The sequence below is a fragment of the Procambarus clarkii genome, chromosome 10, assembly GCF_040958095.1.
Source record: "Procambarus clarkii isolate CNS0578487 chromosome 10, FALCON_Pclarkii_2.0, whole genome shotgun sequence".
NCBI classification, from domain to species: domain Eukaryota; kingdom Metazoa; phylum Arthropoda; class Malacostraca; order Decapoda; family Cambaridae; genus Procambarus; species Procambarus clarkii.
The window spans coordinates 52351595-52376856 of record NC_091159.1 but is presented as its reverse complement, the minus strand read 5'-3'; the positions used below and the strand labels follow the sequence as shown (position 1 = coordinate 52376856).

Genomic DNA, 25262 nt, shown 5'->3' with positions numbered 1-25262 from the left:
TCGTCCAAAGAAGCCCTAACACAACGAGTGAGTGTTAGTTTAATTATCAAGTTCTGGTGAACCCACGAAGCATACAGATCATCCCATTCGAAGTTAGTGCCCAGATAAAACACGCTTAAATAAGGTACTGATAATATTCGACGACTCGTAAAAAGTGGTTCCACAAGGAACCAAACTCACTTTTAACGATTAGAGAGGCGATGAGCATCATCATCGGCTGGCTGGTAAGTGGCGGCGTCTCTCCACCTCTCAATTGGGCCTGACGACTCCCACTTTGCCGTAATTAATGCAATTAAAAGCTTCAAAAATCATTGACAGTTGATTTATGTGTAATTACGTATTATTAGTAATATTATTACCCTCCACGTAGTAATAATAGGTGGAGGGGATTGTATGGTCATGTGGTTGAGGCGTGTCGGTAGGCATATTTCCCGTCAATATGCGTGTCTTCGAATGGAAAGTGCGGTTATACATGCAAGCGTGAATATTCCCATATGTATACATGTTTGTTTATATTCGCGTATACGCTTGTATGTACATGTAAATAAGTGAGGGGTATCAGTGCCTATCTTATCGACTCACAATTGAAGTCTTGAGTTTGATCCCCTGGCTGGACACACTTCTTTTCAACTGATGCCTCTGTTCACCTAGTAAATAAATATATATGAGTGCGAACAAGCCTGAATGGTCCCCAGGACAATATGCAACTGAAATACCACTACTACTTATACACAAAAATATATATGAATATAGATAGCTCGATCTATCCATCTCTCGAGACAACACCGATACACAGTATGTTAAAATGAATGAATGCGACGATGAGGTCGGCTGAGGCATGGACCAGCTTAACTTGTACCAGGTTGCAGATTATTTACTGCAATCTTGGTTGCATATGACATTTTCCTCCTAGATGGCAGGACTACCACTTATCGTGCCGTCCATAACCTCGGTTAATGTTGCTTCGATGTGCGCATACACGGGTTGCCGGCCCAACAAAAATATCGCAACATTCGACCAACCTAGGAAAGTAGTGCGTGTTTTTGCAGAATTATGAGGCTAGTCTAAACCTGGCTATCGCCATTATTTTTTCTCACTTAACTACATCATCAGCTCCTGGAATGCGCTGTTGCTTTGGTCGAGTCCTCTACCAACCCCCAAACATACCCAGGCTATCTCAGTTGTTGACCGCACGAACTTACCCTAGCAAGTTCAACTTCAGTTCCCACGAGCCTAGCCTAGCCGACTGGCCTGGGGACCCTGCGACGCTGACGTTAAACCCGCCACCTGCCACGTAGCCGCTCATACCAACCGCTGTCTGTCGCTACTGACGGCAGACGTCATCGCCCTCGGAAGATGAAAGGAAATGTCAGCACTGTAGAGAAATGCCCGACAGACCACTGGAACATTATCTAACACAGTGCACAGTTCATTATCATTATCTAACACAGTACAGTTACAAACCCATTAAGATTTCAACTTAGATTCAACAGAGCAGAAGAAAATGTTAAACACATATGGCAAAATCTTACTGAAGCGACCATACGAGTCATAAATACTCATACTCCGCCCAAGTAAAACAGCAATACAACTACTAAAACAGTAAATACAACTATTAAAACTGCCACCACCATTATTTTCAGTTACTTAAGCTACAAGTACTACTACAACAACCTTTAATGTATTATCTTATACACAAACAGAAGGGCATATAATGCATTCCGGGAGGCGTACCTGGCTTCTCGGTGGATATACATTGAGAAGCATGTAAACTGAGAGTTAACTTTAGTCTATGGAAGCAGGAAGGGCGATGACTTTTTTTTTTTTTGCAGGGATATTCCTACGTGGGCCCTAAGCCTCTGGCTGGCCCACTAAGTGTTGCTTGTTTTCAATTTTCCTCCGTGGTCTGACACTGTCACATTTTTAATCACGTGTTTGTTTTCGTGATATACACACACACACACACACACATATATATACATAAACATATGTATATATATATATATATATATATATATATATATATATATATATATATATATATATATATATATATATATATATATATATATATATATATATATATATATATATATATTAGTATATTTTGGTAGCAGTCTTTCCTGTAGACATATATTATTAAATATGACCGAAAAAGTAAGATTAATAATTCTAACACGAATTTTCTCAATCTTTCGTACATTTCTTTTCACTGTTGGAGGTAATTCAAAAATCAATTCTCCAAAATTCCTTTTTATTTCTAGTTTGACGCGACACTTGAGCGCGTTTCGTAAAACTTATTACATTTTCAAAGACTTTAGTTAACACATACACAACTGAATAGAACTTACACATCTCCGATTTTGTTTATATCTACATTTGAGTGAGGTGGATGGGGGTGAGGTGGTATTTAATAAGGTATTAATTTCATCAACACAAGCCAGAACATGAAACAATGGGTATTGAATAGAAGTGATTGTAGAAAGCCTATTGGTCCATATTTCTTGATGCTTCTATATTGGAGCGGAGTCTTGAGGTGGGTAGAATATATTTGTGCATTAATTGGCTGTTGATTGCTGGTGTTGACTTCTTGATGTGTAATGCCTCGCAAACGTCAAGCCGCCTGCTATCGCTGTATCTATCGATGATTTCTGTGTTGTTTACTAGGATTTCTCTGACGATGGTTTGGTTGTGGGAAAAGATTATATGTTCCTTAATGGAGCCCTGTTGCTTATGCATCGTTAAACGCCTAGAAAGAGATGTTGTTGTCTTGCCTATATACTGGGTTTTTTGGAGCTTACAGTCCCCAAGAGGGCATTTGAAGGCATAGACGACGTTAGTCTCCTTTAAAGCGTTCTGTTTTGTGTCTGGAGAGTTTCTCATGAGTAGGCTGGCCGTTTTTCTGGTTTTATAGTAAATCGTCAGTTGTATCCTCTGATTTTTGTCTGTTGGGTTTCTATTAACAATATCTTTCAGGACCCTTTCCTCCGTTTTATGAGCTGTGGAAAAGAAGTTCCTGTAAAATAGTCTAATAGGGGGTATAGGTGTTGTGTTGGTTGTCTCTTCAGAGGTTGCATGGCGTTTCACTTTCCTTCTTATGATGTCTTCGACGAAACCATTGGAGAAGCCGTTGTTGACTAGGACCTGCCTTACCCTAAAGAGTTCTTCGTCGACTTGCTTCCATTCTGAGCTGTGGCTGAGAGCACGGTCGACATATGCGTTAACAACACTCCTCTTGTACCTATCTGGGCAGTCGCTTTTGGCATTTAGGCACATTCCTATGTTCGTTTCCTTAGTGTAGACTGCAGTGTGGAAGCCTCCGCTCTTTTCCATGACTGTTACATCTAGAAAGGGCAGCTTCCCATCCTTTTCCATCTCGTAAGTGAAACGCAGCACGGAACTCCGCTCAAATGCCTCCTTCAACTCCTGCAGATGTCTGACATCAGGTACCTGTGTAAAAATGTCGTCAACATACCTGCAGTATATGGCCGGTTTCATGTTCATGTCGACTAAGACTTTTTGCTCGATGGTACCCATGTAGAAGTTTGCAAACAGGACACCTAGGGGAGAACCCATGGCGACCCCATCTACTTGCTTATACATGTGCCCATCCGGGCTCAAGAAGGGTGCCTCTTTAGTACAAGCTTGGAGTAGTTTCCTTAGGATATTTTCTGGTATGTCAAGAGGAGTACAGCCTGGATCACGATACACTCTGTCGGCTATCATCCCGACAGAGCCTGTACTCCTCTTGACATACCAGAAAATATCCTAAGGAAAAATATCCGACCGGCAAAAGAGAATGGTAGCTGAGGCTAATTCCCCATCCCCCCGCCGGCACTCTGATGGTAATCTTGGGCATAGTATTTTATCAAATCACCTCATTCTTTGGGGCACACGTGAGGAACACAAATGCGAACAAGCCTGAACGGTCTCCAGGCATATATGCAACTGAAAACTCACACCCCAGAACTCATGTTGGTCGAGTGGTTAAGGTGTCCTGTACGCCAGATGCAGAGTGCTCCTGGCAGTATGGGTTCGAGTCACTTTCGGGGTGTGAGTTTTCAGTTGCATATATGCCTGGAGACCGTTCAGGCTTGTTCGCATATATATATATATATATATATATATATATATATATATATATATATATATATATATATATATATATATATATATATATATATATATATATATATATATATATATATATATATATATATATGTCGTACCTAGTAGCCAGAACTCACTTCTCAGCCTACTATGCATGGCCCGATTTGCCTAATAAGCCAAGTTTTCCTGAATTAATAAATTTTCTCTAATTTTTTTCTTATGAAATGATAAAGCTATCCATTTCATTATGTATGAGTTCATTTTTTTTTATTGGAATTAAAATTTACATAGATATATGACCGAACCTATCCAACCCTACCTAACCTAACCTAACCTATCTCTATATGTTAGGTTAGGTTAGGTATCCGAAAAAGTTAGGTTAGGTTAGGTTAGGTAGGTTAGGTAGTCGAAAAACAATTAATTCATGAAAACTTGGCTTATTAGGCAAATTGGGCCTTGCATAGAAGGCTGAGAAGTGCGTTCTGGCTACTAGGTACGACATATATATATATATATATATATATATATATATATATATATATATATATATATATATATATATATATATATATATATATATATATATATATATATATATACATATATATATATATATATATATATATATATATATATATATATATATATATATATATATATATAATATATATATATATATATATGTGCGGAAAAACCACATCAGTCACACCAGATGCTGCACCAGGATTGACAACCAGGGCGCAACTCCATAGTCTCCCGAGACTGAAGGATGCCTACTAATATATGCGGAAAAACCACAAAGAAATGGGAAAGAGAGGTGAACGTTTCGGCCTGTTAGAGCCTTTGTGTTAACAAAGGCTCTAACAGGCCGAAACGTTCACCTCTCTTTCCCATTTCTTTGTGGTTTTTCCGCATACAAATGATCAGTGTTTAGTGATCGTCAATTGCATATATATATATATATATATATTAGTATATTTTGGTAGCAGTCTTTCCTGTAGACATATATTATTAAATATGACCGAAAAAGTAAGATTAATAATTTTAACACGAATTTTCTCAATCTTTCGTACAATATGCTTCACTGTTGGAGGTAAATCAAAAATCACTTCTCCAAAATTCATTTTTATTTCTAGTCTGACGCGACACGGGCGCGTTTCATAAAACTTATTACATTTTCAAAGACTTCACAAATACACAACTGATTAGAACTTGCGTTTCCCTGATTTTATATCTACATTTGAGTGAGGTGGGAAGGGTGATGTGGCATTACATTTGAGTGAGGTGGGAAGGATGATGTGGCATTAACACAAGACAGAACACTAGAGGATATTAATAGGGTATTAAAAGTATCAACACAAGACAGAACAGAAACAATGGGTATTGAATAGAAGTGTTTGTAGAAAGCCTATTGGTCCATATTTCTTGATGCTTCTATATTGGAGCGGAGTCTTGAGGTGGGTAGAATATAGTTGTGCAATAATTGGCTGTTGATTGCTGGTGTTGACTTCTTGATGTGTAGTGCCTCGCAAACGTCAAGCCGCCTGCTATCGCTGTATCTATCGATGATTTCTGTGTTGTTTACTAGGATTTCTCTGGCGATGGTTTGGTTATGGGAAGAGATTATATGTTCCTTAATGGAGCCCTGTTGTTTATGCATCGTTAAACGCCTAGAAAGAGATGTTGTTGTCTTGCCTATATACTGGGTTTTTTGGAGCTTACAGTCCCCAAGTGGGCATTTGAAGGCATAGACGACGTTAGTCTCTTTTAAGGCGTTCTGTTTCGTGTCTGGAGAGTTTCTCATGAGTAGGCTGGCCGTTTTTCTGGTTTTATAGTAAATCGTCAGTTGTATCCTCTGATTTTTGTCTGTAGGGATAACGTTTCTATTAACAATATCTTTCAGGACCCTTTCCTCTGTTTTATGAGCTGTGGAAAAGAAGTTCCTGTAAAATAGTCTAATAGGGGGTATAGGTGTTGTGTTAGTTGTCTCTTCGGAGGTTGCATGGCTTTTCACTTTCCTTCTTATGATGTCTTCGGCTTCTCCAATGGTTTCATCGAAGACATCATAAGAAGGAAAGTGAAAAGCCATGCAACCTCCGAAGAGACAACTAACACAACACCTATACCCCCTATTAGACTATTTTACAGGAACTTCTTTTCCACAGCTCATAAAACAGAGGAAAGGGTCCTGAAAGATATTGTTAATAGAAACGTTATCCCTACAGACAAAAATCAGAGGATACAACTGACGATTTACTATAAAACCAGAAAAACGGCCAGCCTACTCATGAGAAACTCTCCAGACACGAAACAGAACGCCTTAAAAGAGACTAACGTCGTCTATGCCTTCAAATGCCCACTTGGGGACTGTAAGCTCCAAAAAACCCAGTATATAGGCAAGACAACAACATCTCTTTCTAGGCGTTTAACGATGCATAAACAACAGGGCTCCATTAAGGAACATATAATCTCTTCCCATAACCAAACCATCGCCAGAGAAATCCTAGTAAACAACACAGAAATCATCGATAGATACAGCGATAGCAGGCGGCTTGACGTTTGCGAGGCACTACACATCAAGAAGTCAACACCAGCAATCAACAGCCAATTATTGCACAACTATATTCTACCCACCTCAAGACTCCGCTCCAATATAGAAGCATCAAGAAATATGGACCAATAGGCTTTCTACAAACACTTCTATTCAATACCCATTGTTTCTGTTCTGTCTTGTGTTGATACTTTTAATACCCTATTAATATCCTCTAGTGTTCTGTCTTGTGTTAATGCCACATCATCCTTCCCACCTCACTCAAATGTAATGCCACATCACCCTTCCCACCTCACTCAAATGTAGATATAAAATCAGGGAAACGCAAGTTCTAATCAGTTGTGTATTTGTGAAGTCTTTGAAAATGTAATAAGTTTTACGAAACGCGCCCGTGTCGCGTCAGACTAGAAATAAAAATGAATTTTGGAGAAGTGATTTTTGATTTACCTCCAACAGTGAAGCATATTGTACGAAAGATTGAGAAAATTCGTGTTAAAATTATTAATCTTACTTTTTCGGTCATATTTAATAATATATATATATATATATATATATATATATATATATATATATATATATATGTAATATGTGTGTGTGTCTCAAATATAAACATTGTTTTCTTTTTCAATATAAATTTAAACATTTCTTGATCTATTCTTGTTTATATAAATTGATATATCTCATCATTAGAAATTGATGACTGCGACACTTATCCATTTCAATCTCAACAACAAACGTGTTGTAAGAAAAACAGCATACAATTCTTATTTAGATTGAAAACAAAATGGGTGTAGATGAAATAATCTAAACTTGATGGATAATTATACATAACGAAGGTGAGTGCAGTGTTGTAAGCGACGCGATTACGGAGAAAGAGTGACGCTAGCAACCCTGCTGTGAGTTCGGGTCCGAGTGATCTTAAGAATCGTTCTCACTTCGAAAGTGAGAGACCTATATAAGCCAAAGCTGAGGTCTCTCGCAGCTTCATTTTTGGACAAACCCTTCACACACACACACACATACTGCAGACATCCCTCTTCGTAATCAAAGAGCAGCAGCAGCAGCAGAAGCAGGTGCGAGTTGAGTACTTCGAGGTATTGTGGCCGTAGCATCTCGCCGTCGTACCCAGAGGCACGAAGGTCAGTCTCTACACCAACTAAGTGCTGGATGTTCTTCGCAAAAAGGCTATTCTGATTTCGGTATTAAGGAAGCCCTATTCTCGTCTGATTTTAGTGTTGAATTAAAACGAAGGAAAACCTCGACTTTGCGTAAAACTAGCGGAATCAAAATTCAATTAGCAGTTTCTGCAATGACTGCAATCAAGTGATATTGTTATCGAAACTGAAAATTCGCTTAGGAAAAGTAATTGCGAATCAACCGTCAGTGAGTTCCCGGTCAATCACAATGCGTTGCCACTAAAAGTGAAGTAATAGAACACCAATGACAGGATTACTGTTATTGGAGCATTTTTTGCTGTTTCTATGTATAAAGCAGAATGTTAGTGCATCAAGCGATGACAAACGATGTTGAGCCTGATTCGTACACAGCTCTTTTTCTGCAAAATTAAAATGTGGTTTACTTGTAAACTGATAATTCCAGGTCAAATTGGAAGAATTTGACACAAAATATCTCGATCTTAACTCGGAGGTTCAAGAGCCTGTTGTCATCAATATTATGCCAGTGTTTACGCAACAGTTGACATGTCCACGAATGCACCTTTCGGCGTCTTGAAGTTTTGGTTCAATCTTGTTTAGGCCTGGAAGATTCCTTGTGATCCCGTGAAGAATATGCTGACCGGACTTCAAACAATGCTTAAAGTAAAATACAATTGTTTGAACTGTACCTATTATTACAGCACTATGGAAATAATCGACTGTTAATGTTTTAATTCATCTCATTATTCAATGGGCATTATTCATTATCATTATTTACCTACTATTCAACTATACGTTGAATAGTAGGTAACGCTTAAGAGAATGAAAGAATTGGATTGGGTTTGGGCTTAAGACCCATCAACCTCTGAAGGGTTATTAAAAGTCCATCGTAAAAACTTACCAACCCAGCGAGAATGCTTTAGTTCTGAACCTATTCCAGGACTATAACAAACTTATAGAGCATATACACAAAGAATAGTGATACTCCTCTCGTAAATATTCCAGTTCATTCTCCTAAAATGATAGTTCTTATAACAATTATTTGGTCGAGCGTACAATAATTGACTGTCGCAGCTACCAGTGTTCACATTTTGCACTATTGCTTTTATAAAGGCCTAAAAAAAGGGCAAGAAACCAAACTTACACATTCCTAGACCTAGTATAGCTAGTATAGGTACTATGTTAGGCCAAAAGATAATGCATGCTAAGCCTGAAATTACTTGGACAGGTTAGTTAAGGTTCTTTAGTTACATTTCCAGTTTTTAGTATGTCATGTGGGCTAAGTGAATAAAACAAAAACCGGAAACTTTTATGGATACAGCACTTCATTTTAGTATGTTTGACCAAATAGTTGACACGCGTACTATTTTAGAACCGGTAAAACTCTTCAGATTGAGAGCAAATTAAATTGAGTGTTTTACAGGTGATGTCTCAGTACTTGCTGAGTCTTCCATCTGTGGGTTAAATTCAGGTTTCTAAAAATTTGTTGTTTGTCTTATTGTTGAAGTGCGTAATGAAAAAATGGAAACTAATCTGTCGCTTGCTTTGTATATGAGATAATCCACCTATCCATCCCACGCTAGCTCTTAACGTCACATCATCCAACAAATGAACAATTTAACTCTCTTAATCACTCATTTGGGGAGAAATATGGCAAATTTAGCCGACAGGTGGCATTTGTTTGCCAATATATTCATCTGTCTTTGACACCTCAGAAGATACCTCATTACTACTTTTGTTCATTATTTTGGTGTGGTGGTTAGCCTGAGGCCAATTAACCTCAGACTGGATATTAAGGTCACAACAGCTTACTGACCAACCAGCGAATATACCATGGTTCAGATCATATATTACAGAACTAGAGTAAATTTTCTTAGCCACCAAAAAAAAAAACCAGAAAACACGTTAATAGTAGCATCTATTCTGCTATTTAATATCATGTTAATATCTTTTAGACCAGACTCACGGGTTCAGTTAATAGACTCGTTGATTGTTGTAATCAAAGTCTATAAAGAAGGACGCTGTATCAAGGTCCTCCTATGGTCGAACTACTGACTTTCCCCAGAATGCAACATAGCCTAACTCACAGGCACCAATTTACTGCTTGCTGAACAGAGCCATTGTAGGTGATTGAAAACGTCTCCATCCATTTCTGTCCCACTTTGGGATCGAACCTGGAGTCTCAGATTGTGAGTCAAAAACGCAACCATTGTACATATAGTGCAGCTTTTCAATACAAATATGACGATAGGAAAGAGAGGTAAAAGGAAGTATTAACCATCACTGCAAAGGAAAATAATGCACTTAATATGTTTACAAGAAAAATAATGTAGTAAATATTTTTACAAGAAAAGTAATGCAGTAAATATGTTTACCAGAAAAATAATGCAGTAAATATATTTTGCAAGATTCGCAAGGTAAGTAACGATTCTCAATAGAGGAAGTCAGGAAAAGTCAGAGCAAAAGTGCAGAGAAGGGTAGTAGCAAAGGATAGCGAGGATACTTCACATATTCAATGTCACATAGAACAATGAAGATGCTGTTCATTTTCATCTAAACTGAAGTGAGATTACGGCTCATATTCACTCATATTTGAACAATGAGGATGCTGCTCATATTAAATCCCTGCCAAACAGGACAATGAGGCTACACAGCTCATATTCACTACCTAACAGGACAGTGAGGCTACAGCTCATTTTCGCTCCCACACAACACATTGAGGATCATAAAACATGTGGTCTAGGCTACAGTTAAACAATCACATGTATATGATTGTGCTACTACGTGCAAAATCAGCCATTATAAATTCTACATTCAATATTATAATTTCTGCTTCAGACCTTAATGTGGACGTTTTTAGTTTTCTTGTTCTGAGTAAGTTGAGAGGATTGCCGGGTTAACAGAAAGTTTTCTGGTCCAGTTAAAAGGCCCGTAATTGGGTCCTGATTTACTCGCCTGTGCCGACCTATCGTGGGGACTTTCACTCAGATTAATGATAGATTTAGTAAATTGAATCAATTTATCGATCCAATAAGTGGCGCCTAACAACGTAATCTTGACCAACAAGACAAGTGGAGCTTTTAAGATCGACTTAACTAAGATCGACGGTATTTTCTCTCTTAAAAATATTCGTGATGTTGCAGACAATGAGTCACAATAACGTGGCTGAAGAAATTACAACCAAACCACAATTCAGAAGATAGAGAAACGACGACGTTTCAGTCCGTCCTGGACCATTATCAAATCGTGTGATAATGGTCCAGGAGAGACCGAGACGACGTCGCTTCTCCATCTTCTGAGTTGTGGTTTGATCATCATTCTTGATTTTATCGTAGGAAATTAATTCAGCTCATTGACACCAGAGGCGGCCTCTACGGAATATTTGATTTGATTTAGTGTTAGGTTTTAGTCTTATGAACCGCTCCAGGTTTAATGGGAACAAGTACCTTTAGTGCTTGCTGATCGACCAGCAAGTATTCTTTAGACCTAAGCTAAAATATACCTTCAGTGCATATTCACCGAAAACCTGGGTAAAACAGTAAATATGACGAACATTGGACATATGTACAAATTATGAACATTGGCACGTAAATCAATCAACAATTTGACCTATTTGCAAAGTTACGAGATTGAGATAACAATGACCGACAAAAACCTAACCCTGACCCAAGATAACCTAGTCTCTATTTGTAGAATATTAATCTAACACCTATATTGAATGTCCACATACTCTTCCTCGCAGGTTGGCAGCAGTTGGCACACGAGGCTCTTCCACGATGAGGTTGTGGGTAATGGCTTGCTACCTGGGGGTGGCACTGGTGGGTACCAACGTGGACTCCCAGTTAATATTGGATGGCACCGGACTCGGCCTATCCCTGGCTGGCCTCGGAACCACGGGGACTCTGGCTCTAGGCACCAACCCTCTAGTCGGACTTGGACTCGCGGGAGCTGTTTCTGGCGCAGCTGCTCTTGGCATTCTTGGTAAGTTAGCGTTAAAAATGCTTCGCATATGTGATCTAGTTTTACCAGGCCGAAAAGTAACAGATCTGCCGCATTAACAACAGAGATAATTGACCTGTAAAGCGTACACTGCAAAAGGTAACGATTACCCCTGAGCGTAATGGTGAGCAGGAAAAAGACAGTTACTCCTCTATTGACATTATATGTTAAAGTTGGGCTGGTCGTGGATATCAGAATATGAGTAGTTGGAAACATTGCTGGATGGAGTTACTGCTCGTACACAAAATCTCTTGCCCTTTCTCTCTCTTTATATTGACTAAGATATAGATTTGCAATTTAAGCTACAGTCTGTTATCTTACTTCAGCTCATCTGAAGCCTGACCCTAGATATTTATCAAGTTAATATAATTTATATATTGTTTTAATTATGTATAAACCTTATTTAATATTGTTAAAGCCACATCAGGTACAGGATGAAGCTGAAACCAGTTAGGTACTAGAGCCTTCATATAGTCGGTTGACATAATTTCACATGTATCTATTTGTTAAGATAACATGTTTCAGCTTTCTATATAAAGCCTATTATATGACATATTGGCGTCGGAAAAGAACGACTGTCTATTCTTCTCCAGATGTGCTTCTTGACGTACACTGTATTTACTAACGAAATTACGTATACAGTATATATATATATATATATATATTCCTTGGCAGGAGCAATTAAAATAGGTCTACTAGCGAAGTGTTACGGAGGCGCGGGTGTCGCCTGCACAAGCCGAAGCTGTCGTCGTCGAGGCCTTGGTCGTAATCGCTGTGGTGGCAAACTTCGCATCGGTTGTATTAGAGGCATCTTGGGGGGTGGAGGCTGTGCCCGAGGCTGTGGCAGGAGAGGAGGCTGTAGAGCAGTAGTCCAAACTGACGGAAACCCTGGTCAGTAGCACGGAAATATTTATCGCATAATTTATACCGCTGAAAATTGGCCTATTCTCCCTTGTTAAGATATACGTTTATTTTTTTATAATAATTCATCTCTATACTATTTTAATTAGCAGTAATATTTTCAGTTCACTTATTGCCTAAACTTGTGAAGATCATTCCTCGGTCTCTCCTCTGGAAAATATACATATTAAAAAATGCTTAATAAATTTGTTGGAAACAGGTAATGTTTGTTTTTTCGACTATATGAAAATGGCACTGTGATCCTGATGTATACAATTCCTTTTATCATGAGAGGTGCCATTTATCTTCATCGTTAGATCATGTGAGTCCTCCAACATATTTTTTATTTCAGGTGGAAATATAACTGTTTACCCCATGGCCAGCGGCGGATATGGTGGCAACAATGGCGGTGGAAGCCATCATGGAGGAAGTTATGGCAGTGGAAGCCATCATGGAGGAAGCTATGGCAGTGGAAGCCATCATGGAGGAAGCTATGGCAGTGGAAGCCATCATGGAGGAAGTTATGGCAGTGGAAGCCATCATGGAGGAAGTTATGGCAGTGGAAACCATCATGGAGGAAGTTATGGCAGTGGAGGCAGCCATGAAGTAAGCTATGGCGGTGGAAGCCATCATGGAAGCTATGGCGGTGGAGGCAGTCATGGAGGAAGCTATGGCGGTGGAAGCCATCATGGAAGCTATGGCGGTGGAGGCAGTCATGGAGGAAGCTATGGCGGTGGAAGCCATCATGGAAGCTATGGCGGTGGAAGCAATCATGGAGGAAGCTATAGCAGTGGAAGCCATCATGGAGGAAGCTATAGCAGTGGAAGCCATTATGGAGGAAGCTATGGCAGTGGAAGCAGTCATGGAGGAGGAGGTTATATCGGAGGGTATGGGAGTGGAGGAGGAGGTTATATGAAAGGGTATGGAGGTGGAGGGGGAGGACATGATAATGTTGCTAATAACCATGGCGGTGGAGGTCAACTCGAAGTTAGCAGCTATAGTTCTATTCAAAGCTCTGGTGGAAGTTATAGGGGAAGTGGATATACAGCAGGAATTGGAGTGAGTGGAATCGGGGAAGCTAGCAGCTACAGCAGCATCAATAATGAATACGAACAGGTAATCGCAGGAGGAGCTGGATACAAAAGTGGAATAGGGGGAGGAGGAGGAGGAAGATTTAAAGGAGGAATTAAGGGGAGTGTAGGTGCATATAAAAGCGGAATTGGAGGGGGTGGAGTTAGCAGTTATAATGACATCGATAGCGAGGAAGATGATGAAAATAAAGGGGCAATTGGAGGGGCTGGAGATATGTATAAAAGCGGAGTTGGAGGGGGTGCAGTTGGATATAAAGGTGGAATTGGAGGATATGGAGTCAGCGGAGTTGGCAGTTATGACATCAAAAGCGAAGATGACGAAAGTAAAGAAGCCATTGGAGGGGCTGCGGGTGGGTATAAAATCGGAATTGGAGGGAGTGCAGTTAGTGAAATTAGCAGCTATGATGACATCAGTAGCGAGGAAGAAGACGAAAGTGGATCTGCAGGAGTGTACGTCGCCAGCTATGGCAACATTGGAAGTGATAAAGGAAGCAGATACAGAGGTGGTGGAGGAAGCTACGGCTACCGGAGGAGGAGAAGAAGCATCCTTAGCCGAAATTCGCTGGACATCCCCACCAACACTGAGGTAAGATCCACACGCTTGTTCCAGTCACAAATTCTCAGAGAGAACATACCAACAGTTGTATTCTGATTTTCGGTGCTTATGCACTGAGTTTATTTTAATCTTTAGTTATGCATATCTGGTTGGACAGTGAGCTATTAATAGTGGTGACTGTGGGACGTTCTGAGGTTGATGGGCCTTAAACCCGACACCAATCAAAGTGAAGAATTGATTTTTCCAGAACGTAATGCTTGTATTTTTTTTAGGCATGAATATAATTATGCGAATTACAGTCGAAATAATAACCAAAATTATGTTATTTTTTTAATGCATACATGTCGCAAATATTAATATTAGATGTTATTTTTGACAAATGTTACATAACCCCAGGTGGCAATGTGACGTCACATGTAAGAGGCTAGGATATGTTAACGCAATTTTCATCAAGATTTTAGCATATAAAGCTAAGACAATTTTCATCAAGAATTTAGCATATAAAGCTAAGACATCTTCCTCTGTTTCTGGCAAATGGTTCATAACAAAAGTCATCACTTCATGACTGTTTACAAGTATCCTACAGCATAAACAGGAACTTTGCTCCTGTTCTTATTGGCAGTGTATTATATGCCTGTGAGTCTCGTGTCACCCCTCCCTAATAGCAGGTCTTTATACTTTTATAATTTTGGTCGACAGAAAGCGCTCCCGGACGATTCATACTTCATACAGGCAAGGTCAGCCGACCATTCTAAATGTGGTCAGCGACTAGTGTGTGAACTGGCCGCTAGAGCTGGCCTTGGACTCCAGCCTGATGAACACACGATTCTAGAAATCCTCAAGTGAGCTCTCACACACTGGTTTTTTTTGTTTTTTGCTTAAAAAGAACTTTTAAACTGTTATTCATTTTTTTGCACAAGCTTTAGTAATTTGCCTTTATGTTTTTGCTATAGCTGTGTTCTTTCAAGTTCAAGTATGTTTATTGAGACAAGAAATAAATACATCTCAAAGGATAGAGTAACTTAGGCAATTTCTACCCCCCCCCCCTGTGTTTTTCTCTTTCCAATTAATATTCGTTAATATTCGTTTCAGATTAGTATGCATTTAGTAAAATGAGAACACGCACTAAAGTGTTCATAGTAAAACCTAATAGTGCATAACACAACACAACTGGTCATCCGAACTAGGTAACTCATGTTTAGCAAATGCAGGGTTCTAAGTAACTAACACAGTGCCACACTAATTCCATTTAGTAATTTGTAAATAGTTATCCTATTCACAAAATTATTGTTAGAACTAATTTTGAGTTTCAAAACAATTCCGAACTTTTTATGTTTGGTTAGTTTACGAAATATTTGTAGTTAGGTTTTAGATGTAGAGATAATAGTGTAGAGAGATCTAGCGAAGTAGACACAAGGGAGTTCTGTAGACAGATCTGACAATGTCAATTTATCATACAATTTACAGAGAAAAAGCAGAGGATGGACAGAAGAGCGGAGCGCGGGCTCTCTATCAGACGGCCATGAAACAAGGGTACAGCGGGACTTCGTGCAAGGAAACCTATGCCTCCTGTCCCTTCACCAGCCAGCAGATGATGGCAGTGGTGCGCACAGTTGGATAAACATTCAGTCTAAAACAGTTCTGAAGTAGGAATACTAAATAGCCCATTAAATTTTCGTGATTAACAAGAACATGTTTAAAACTTAATGTTGTTTGTTGTTTAATATTCAGCTACTCGGAACAAAAGTTCCAAGTAGCACGGGCTATGGTGAACGCAAAGTTTTTTTTTTTTAACTTAAGCATGCTAGGTATAGTATATAGTTCCTACTGGTGACCACGTGATAAGTTGAGTCTGCGTGCAAGTCAAGTGTTGTATCTTATGTTTACAATCATATTATTAACAATAGGTCTAAAATTAAACCATGACATTAAACATTAATTTCAATAAATGTCTTACATTCTTTCCAATGGGCAGCAATTCCAGCAAAGGTCTTGCAATGTCATTCTTGCATTTTGTTTGTATAAAATGTCCACTTAATATTTTCTCTATCCTGGTTATGTGTTTTGATTGCATTATGGTTTAGTTTACGGGTATTTTAAGAGATTCTTGAAAACTTTTATTTTTTATTGTAATAAAGACTGATATAGTTTAGGTGTTGGAAGTGTATGGAAAGTGTATGAAGATCAAATGTTAAGTCAAGTAATTTATAGTTTATGACGTTCTATAAAACTTTCTTTGAACGAATTTATTTAATTTTTTTCCACAGAGGGCACAAAAGGTCTTTATCAGACCTCAATTATTACATTACAATTACATCTATCCTGCACACCTTAGAATTATAATGTCAGCTAGTTACAGAGATTGTTTCATTTCATTAGCTTTGTATTTACAGTCCTCAGGAGACGCTATAGTAAAGTTTGAATGTAAATATTTTCATACAAAATAAAAAGGTGTTGAATATATGATAATGTAAATAGATGTCCGAATTATTAGTTAAACCAGAACATTAATTAATGTTTTTAGTCTTTATTGTAATACACTGTACTTTAAATTCTGTGGACTTTCCCTAGTGTTTCTCTTTTCTTACTCTTTTAAGTTATTAATTACTTGAGGCGAATTGCTGTTCTATTATCAACCCATACTCATCCTCTGTTGTGTAATTAGGATTTTGTATACATTTGGTAAACGTATCCTGTTATTCACCTTCGCTGATCTGTATGTCGTATTTGTTGCGTATACGCCCAGTGTGGCGTATATTCGTTTGTGTTCCATTGTATAAATGACAGAGTAATGCCAATGATCTTGCTGATAAGTGACTTATGTTCCTATAGACAATATTTCTGTGTGTGGGCTTACATTTCATTCCATCGTGGGCATAACAAAGCCTCGCGTTTATATATATATATATATATATATATATATATATATATATATATATATATATATATATATATATATATATATATATATATATATATATATATATACATATATATATATATATACATATATATATATACATATATATATATATATATATATATATATATATATATATATATATATATATATATATATATATATATAATGTTTTTATTGAATAAAATGTTAATCAAATAGTGTTTTATCGTAGATTCCCTCTAATAATTTTCATTACGCAGGGACAGACAAAATTAGGAAAACAGACAACAGACATACATATTGCTCCCAAATCCGCTGGAATACTAGTAGATACTTCCATGACTCGTCAATCACGTCAGTAAAGCTTTTAAGCTCCCAGAAGCGATGCTGTTTTCATTTCTAAAAATGACAACAAGAGGTTTTTCCCTCTGAACCTATAGCAAACTAAATCATATTCAGGCATCATAGACAACACTAATGCCTCGAGAAACACCTGTACCTTCCTGAGCCTAATTATATATATATATATATATATATATATATATATATATATATATATATATATATATATATATATATATATATATATCTGTGTACCCAATCTTACTTAAAACGAGATATACGGGGAAAATAGGAATGAGAGAGACCTGTTTGTTATACCAGTTATTAAAAAATTGCTTATTTGTGTGAAGTTTCATATTTTCAGCAATTAAAGGGTCTGTTTTGCCAGGAGTGTTGTGTAGAGTGGGGGGTCGCCTCAGCTCATCACAATGGGGACGAGGGCTACAGGATTCATGAAAAAGTTACACCTTTATTTTTATTCAACACTTCGCGAGCTTCGAAACGTCACAATCCTAGGCTATTTTTCTTGTAAACAATCTCGTTTGTGTTCAGAGTTCATAAACTGTTCAGAAAATGTAAACAAAGACTCAAAGATTGAAGAAAAATGTACAGTTTTCTTAAGAGGATGAGTAAATGTTTGATGCCTATATCTTCCATGGTATATATTTCCAAAGCCGCGTACTCTCTGCGTATAAATTTGGTTTCCTTCGTGAACACCGGGTGTACTGACACTAGTACATTATAGTTAGTCTTTATTTAGAGGGGTCATATTTATATATACACACCATATAACACTTATTTACAAAGTTGCAGACATTGATTTTATTATCGAGTTAGCACACGGTGGTCGAGACACCATGGCTAGCACACGGTGGAGACACCATGGCTAGCACACGGTGGAGACACCATGGCTAGCACACGGTGGAGACACCATGGCTAGCACACGGTGGTCGAGACACCATGGCTAGCACACGGTGGAGACACCAGGGCTAGCACACGGTGGAGACACCTGGTTTAGCACACGGTGGAGACACCTGGTCTAGCACACGGTGGAGACACCAGGGCTAGCACACGGTGGTCGAGACACCAGGGCTAGCACACGGTGGAGACACCAGGGCTAGCACACGGTGGAGACACCAGGGCTAGCACACGGTGGAGACACCAGGGCTAGCACACGGTGGAGACACCTGGTTTAGCACACGGTGGAGACACCAGGGCTAGCACACGGTGGAGACACCATGGCTAGCACACGGTGGAGACACCATGGCTAGCACACGGTGGAGACACCAGGGCTAGCACACTGTGGAGACACCATGGCTAGCACACGGTGGAGACACCAGGGCTAGCACACTGTGGAGACACCTGGTCTAGCACACGGGCCCAGTAAAGCCAGCAAAAGTGCAGTAAGCAGAGACGGAGACAGTAGTGGAGGTGTTAGTAGAGGTAGTGGTGACGGTGACGGTGGTGGTGACGGACCTGTAGAGGGTGAAGAAGAACTTGTCGCTGGCTATGGTTTCCTCGTCAGGCGCCCCTTCAGGACCGGACGAGGCCAAGTCGGTGGCTGCGTGCAAAGAACCGGGGAAATCATCTACGTTCAGCGGGATTCTTCGCGATCGGCGAAGTTTGCGGCCCGCACAGGGCGAGGCTGCAGTTGAGCCCGCTGTGGAAGTGGCGAAGATGCAGTGATAGGGAATTACAGTTATGTTGTGTTGTGTGGTTATTGGTGGTTAAGAGCTCTCTCTCTCTCTCTCTCTCTCTCTCTCTCTCTCTCTCTCTCTCTCTCTCTCTCTCTCTCTCTCTCTCTCTCTCTCTCTCTCTCTCTCTCTCTCTCTCTCTCTCTCGCACACACACACACACACACCAGGGGGGTCAGGTAGCTGAGCGGACAGTTCGCAGGACAAGTAATTCTGTGGCCCGGGTTCGATTCCCGGACCAGGCAGAAACAAATGGACAAAGTTTCTTTCATCCTGAATGCCCTTGTTACCTAGCAGTAAATAGGTACCTGGGAGTTAGTCAGCTGTCACGGGCTGCTTCCTGGGGTGTGTGTGTGTGGGGGGGAAAAAAAGTAGTTAGTAAACAGTTGATTGACAGTTGAGATGCGGGCCGAAAGAGCAAAGCTCAATCCCCGCAAAACACAACTAGGTGAATGCACACACACACACACACACACACACACACACACACACACACACACACACACACACACACACACACACACACACACACACACACACAGATAAAGACAGTCTATTTAACACAAGGGGACACAGGTGGAAACTGAGTGCCCAAATGAGCCACAGAGATATCAGAAAGAACTTTTTTAGTGTCAGAGTGGTTGACAAATGGAATGCATTAGGAAGTGATGTGGTGGAGGCTGACTCCATACACAGTTTCAAGTGTAGATATGATAGAGCCCAGTAGGCTCAGGAACCTGTACACCTGTTGATTGACAGATGAAAGGCGGGACCAAAAAGTCAGAGCTCAACCCCGGCAAGCACAACTAGGTGAGTACAATTAGGTGAGTACACACACATTGATTCTTCTCATAATGTTTGCATCATCAGCAAACATTGAGAGGAATGAGGGTTTAGACTCATGCCTCCCAATGTTTGCTGATGATGCAAAAATTATGAGAAAAAATCAAAATAGATGAAGATAGACAGAGACTACAGGACGACCTGGGTAAACTGGAGGAATGGTCTAGAAAATTACTACTAAAGTTTAACGCAGGAATGTGCAAAGTAATGAAATTAGGCGAAGGGAGCAGAAGGCTGAACACAAGGTATCATCTGGGAGGTGAAATCCTGTAAGAGTCAAATAGAGAGAAGGATCTGGGGGTTGATATCACACCGAACTTGTCCCCAGAGGCCCACATCAAAAAGGATATCATCAGAGGCATATGCTAGACTGGCCAACATAAGAACTGCCTTTAGAAACTTATGAAAGGAATCGTTCAGGACCCTGTATACCACTTATGTCAGACCAATCCTGGAATATGCAGCTCCAGCTTGGAGTCCATACCTAGTTAAACACAAGACAAAGTTAGAGAAGATTCACAGGTATGCCACCAGGCCCGTCCCGGAACTGAGAAGCATAAGCTACGAGGAAAGACTAACAAAGCTGAAACTCACGTCCCTGGAACACAGAAGAGTAAGGGGAGACATGATACCCACCTATAAAATTCTCAGTGGAATTGACAGGATGCACAAAAAGAAACTCTTTAGCTCGGGAAGAACACGAACAAGGGGACACAGATGGAAGCTGAATAACCAAATGAGCCACAGAGACGTTAGAAAGAATTTTTTCAGTGTCAGAGTAGTTAATACATGGAATGCACTAGGCAATGATGTGGTGGTGGCTGACTCCATACACAGTTTTAAATATAGATATAATTGAGCCCAATAGGCTCAGGAATCTATACACCAGTTGATTGACAGTTGAGAGGCGGGACCAAAGATCCAGAGCTCAACCCCCGCAAGCACAACTAGGTGAGTACACACACAGGACCTCGCGCTTGAATAGACAGCGCTTGGGTAGGGGGGGGGGAAGATCGTAGTCCTAATGGCCCGGGTTCGATTCCCGGCGGAGGAAACAAATAGGCAGAGTTTCACCCTAATGCTCCTGATCATCTATCCAAAATTAGGTACATGGGGTTTAGACAGCTGCTACGGGTTGCTTCCTAGGGATGTGCGTGTGTGTGTGTGTGTGTGTGTGTGTGTGTGTGTGTGTGTGTGTGTGTGTGTGTGTGTGTGTGTGTGTGTGTGTGTGTGTGTGTGTGTGTGTGTTTTTGTGTGTGTGTGTGTGTGTGTGTGTGTGTGTGTGTGTGTGTGTGTGTGTGTGTGTGTGTGTGTGTGTGTGTGTGTGTGTGTGTGTGTGTGTGCTCACCTAATTGTACTCACCTAATTGTGCTTGCGGGGGTTGAGCTTTGGCTCTTTGGTCCCGCCTCTCAACTGTCAATCAACTGGTGTACAGATTCCTGAGCCTACTGGGCTCTATCATATCTACATTTGAAACTGTGTATGGAGTCAGCCTCCACCACATCACTTCCTAGTGCATTCCATGTATTAACTACTCTGACACTGAAAAAATTCTTTCTAACGTCTCTGTGGCTCATCTGGGTACTAAGTTTCCCCCTGTGTCCCCTTGTTCGTGTCCCACCCGTGCTGAAGTGTTTGTCTTTGTCCACCCTGTCAATTCCCCTGAGAATTTTGTAGGTGGTTATCATGTCTCCCCTTACTCTTCTGTTTTCCAGGGATGTGAGGTTCAGCTCCTTTAGCCTTTCCTCGTAGCTCAATCCTCTCAGTTCCGGGACGAGCCTGGTGGCATACCGCTGAATCTTCTCTAATTTTGTCTTGTGTTTAACTAGGTATGGACTCCAGGCTGGAGCTGCATACTCCAGGATTGGTCTTACATAAGTGGTATACAGGGTTCTGAAAGATTCCTTACACAAGTTTCTAAAGGCAGTTCTTATGTTGGCCAGTCTAGCATATGCCTCTGATGATATTCTTTTGATGTGGGCCTCTGGGGACAAGTTCGGTGTGATATCAACCCCCAAATCTTTCTCTCTATTTGACTCTTGCAGGATTTCCCCTCCCAGATGATACCTTGTGTTCAGCCTCCTGCTCCCTTCGCCTAATTTCATCACCTTACACTTTCCTGAGTTGAACTTTAGCAGCCTCTGAACTTTAGCAACTCTGTGTGTGTGTGTGTGTGTGTGTGTATGTGTGTATTTTAGAAATATATGTAGTAGACATAATAGAGGAAAAATAGATTGGTTAGAAAGGCGGGGGTCTATATACTAATAGCTCGATTCTGCAGACAAATTGCAAATATAAATAGTAAATACACACACACACACATAACTAGATAACTTACTGTAGAAACAGAGATAAGGAATAACAGAGGTGACTGCCGATATGGTCGTTTCTGTGGTGGTCGAGTAATTCTTGATGAAGAACTTTTCCTCGTCTGTAAAGTAAAGAAGCTCGATTATTCTTGCGCTTATTACACTTACTTACCTTTCTCCAGAAGTAAAGACAAGCTGACACACACACAAACGAATAATTTCAATGATGTCTAATACACAAGCAAATACAAGACAAAAATAGATAACACATAGAAAATGTGTCAATCTCTTTACAAATCAAAATATCATAAAACCAATATTTACAAATACAATTGGACGTATATTAAGTGTTTATCCAGCTTGTTTCAGTTTGGTTATTTACAAATGTGGAAATTCGCGTGCATGTGTATGGCATGTGTGTGTGTACTCACCTAGTTGTTTAGATGGGGGTTTGAGCTTCAGCTCTTTGGTCCTCTCTACAAAACTTTAATTAACTTGTGTACAGACTATCGCACCCTTCATGTTCTGGCATATATACATGTGAAACTATGTAGGCGTCATCTTACAATAGCCTGTGCTTGGCTACACTATAAATCTATCGTGTATTTTGTATGTCGCAATTATGTCTCTCCTGCTTCTTCTCTCCTCCTCCAGGTGTCGGTCATCTAATTCAGTGATTCACAATCCCTTTATTTCCTGTTATATACTCTTCAAGATGCTGCCGTCTGCTTTCTGCTCATACACTAAAGATGAATACCCGAAAACACACACTCTTTTCGTGTGTGTGTGTGTGTGTGTGTGTGTGTGTGTGTGTGTGTGTGTGTGTGTGTGTGTGTGTGTGTGTGTGTGTGTGTGTGTGTGTGTGTGTGTGTGTGTATGTGTGTGTGTGTCTATAAGAGAGGGGGGGGGGTTATAGCTTACTCCGGCCGCCGTCGTCGTCCTGGGCAGCAGCGGGGCAGACGCCGGCCACCACCAGCACCGTCAGCGCCACCAGCACCTCCGTCGTCCTCGCCTGGAGGAGCGTGGACACGGGGCGTTAATATCGTTGTGTTTCTACCAACTGGCAGCCTACCCCGGCCCACTCCGGCCTACCCCGGCCCAATCCGGCCTACCTCGGCCCACTCCGGCCTACTCCGGCCTACCCCGGCCTATCCCGGCCCACTCCGGCCTACCCCGGCCCAATCCGGCCTACACCGGCCTACTCTTGACCTTCCTTCGCTCTTACCTTTCCATACTGCCTTACTTCATTATTATTATTAATATATCTTCCTACTAAGGTCTAATTATACTTTCTCGACGTCGGGGGACACGAAGTCTGTACTTAGGCTTATCGAAGTTCTCCCTAACCTTCCCCAGTATACAACCCACAACAGTTGCCTAACTCCTGGGCACCTGTTTCACTGCTAGGTGATCAGGTACAGTAGGTGAAAGGAAAGCCTAACCGCCTAGTGTTCTGCCCGGGAATCAAATCCTGTTACTTCGGGTGTGAACTTATGAGGTAGACCACTGGGCTTTGCAGCTTCCGAGTTATACCTACTTATCCTCCTAATCACTTAGACTGGACGGTAGAGCGACGATCTTGCTTCGTGCAGGTCAGCGTTCAATCCCCGACCGTCCAAGTGGTTGGGCGCCATTCCTTACCCCGCGTCCCATCCCAAATCCTTATCCTAATCCCTTCCAAGTGCTATATAGTCGTAACGGCTTGGCGCTTCCCCCCCCCCTGATAGTTCCCTTCCCTTCATGAGTATATCCTAATAAGGAAGTCTCATCTACTTACCAAGGTCTGTCTACTCCTTCCTATCTACTCTCTCTTCTACTTATCTACGTACCTGCTTTCTAAAATACCAATTAACCCATCTACCTCATTGCCTGTCAGCCTACCCTGACAGGCAATGAGGAATACCCATTCTTCATACCTTCCTAGGATGGGTATACATACCTCGAATGGGTATACCTTCATACCCATCTCTCCACACACCTACCAGTTTGTCAAGCACTCCCAAATAAGCTCAACAGGCGAACTGGACAAAGGAAAAGAACCACAGAGCCCAGGTCCGTGTATTTACCAAAATCCCCCTGTGCCAAAGACCTACTGTACAAGATGAAAACTGATACTCTATGAACCAGACCATCGTACAACCTTTCACCAGTTAAATTATAAAAAACCTGAGCATTAACATTTGAAATGCAGAACCTGACAGATCCTCTGTTTCCAACAGCTGTTCTGTAACGCTTACCGTGATCCTCATTGCAACACTATCTTGCAGCTCTCGCTGTACCCACTGTTGCACTGGAACCTTCGTCTCGCTTATATACGTCGCTCCCGTTGCTGCTACTTCCTGTATTGTGTTCCTTTTTGCTGTTGTGAGTCGTCCTTAAGGCATCATTCGGGTCAGAAGTCTGCAGTTCCCAGAGGGCGCCACGTTGCATCGTAGGAGGAAAGACTGGGCGAAAATTCAGGTAACCCTAATGTACGTGGGAACCAGTCGCTCGCTAGCTGTGACGATGCGCTCCTCAGCTTCCAGGAGCGATCTCCAGCGTCCAGGAGTGATCTCCAAGAACGATCTCCAGAGCCCAGGAGTGATCTTCAGCTTCCAGAAGCGATCTCCAGCGTCCAGGAGTGATCTCCAAGAACGATCTCCAGAGCCCAGGAGTGATCTTCAGCGTCCAGAAGCGATCTTCAGCGTCCAGGAGCGATCATCAGCATCCAGGAGCGATCATCAGCATCCAGGAGCGATCATCAGCATCCAGGAGCGATCATCAGCATCCAGGAGCGATCATCAACGTCCAGGAGCGATCATCAACGTCCAG

At 40.8% G+C, this 25262-nt stretch overlaps 2 protein-coding genes across 2 annotated transcripts; one reads left to right on the top strand and one right to left on the bottom strand.

The window, feature by feature from the left end:
- The first annotated feature begins 99 nt into the window (after positions 1–99).
- LOC123773668 (uncharacterized) lies at positions 100–16872 on the top strand. The gene is made up of 6 exons (XM_069322161.1): positions 100–224; positions 11558–11796; positions 12490–12705; positions 13067–14391; positions 15061–15203; positions 15829–16872. Exons 2-6 carry the CDS (start codon positions 11592–11594, stop codon positions 15980–15982), a joined length of 2043 nt encoding a protein of 680 aa, XP_069178262.1. The 5' UTR covers positions 100–224; positions 11558–11591; the 3' UTR covers positions 15983–16872.
- Positions 16873–18344: 1472 nt separating this feature from the next.
- Positions 18345–25170, bottom strand: LOC123773362 (uncharacterized). The gene is made up of 4 exons (XM_045767052.2): positions 24689–25170; positions 23373–23463; positions 22481–22573; positions 18345–19265 (listed from the first exon to the last, which is right to left on the bottom strand). The coding sequence occupies exons 1-4, from the start codon at positions 24698–24700 to the stop codon at positions 18973–18975; spliced, it is 489 nt and encodes a 162-aa protein (XP_045623008.1). The 5' UTR covers positions 24701–25170; the 3' UTR covers positions 18345–18972.
- Between the last annotated feature and the right edge of the window lie 92 nt (positions 25171–25262).

Coding starts and splice junctions, on each gene's coding strand:
- LOC123773362 (XM_045767052.2), bottom strand. Junction 22,574..23,372: donor GGACGACGACGGCGGCCGGA/GTAAGCTATAAC, acceptor TTTACTTTACAG/ACGAGGAAAAGTTCTTCATC. Junction 19,266..22,480: donor TCCTTATCTCTGTTTCTACA/GTAAGTTATCTA, acceptor CCACTTCCACAG/CGGGCTCAACTGCAGCCTCG.
- LOC123773668 (XM_069322161.1), top strand. CDS start 11,592: ATGAGGTTGTGGGTAATGGCTTGCTACCTGGGGGTGGCACTGGTGGGT. Junction 11,797..12,489: donor AGCTGCTCTTGGCATTCTTG/GTAAGTTAGCGT, acceptor ATTCCTTGGCAG/GAGCAATTAAAATAGGTCTA. Junction 14,392..15,060: donor ACATCCCCACCAACACTGAG/GTAAGATCCACA, acceptor TTTGGTCGACAG/AAAGCGCTCCCGGACGATTC.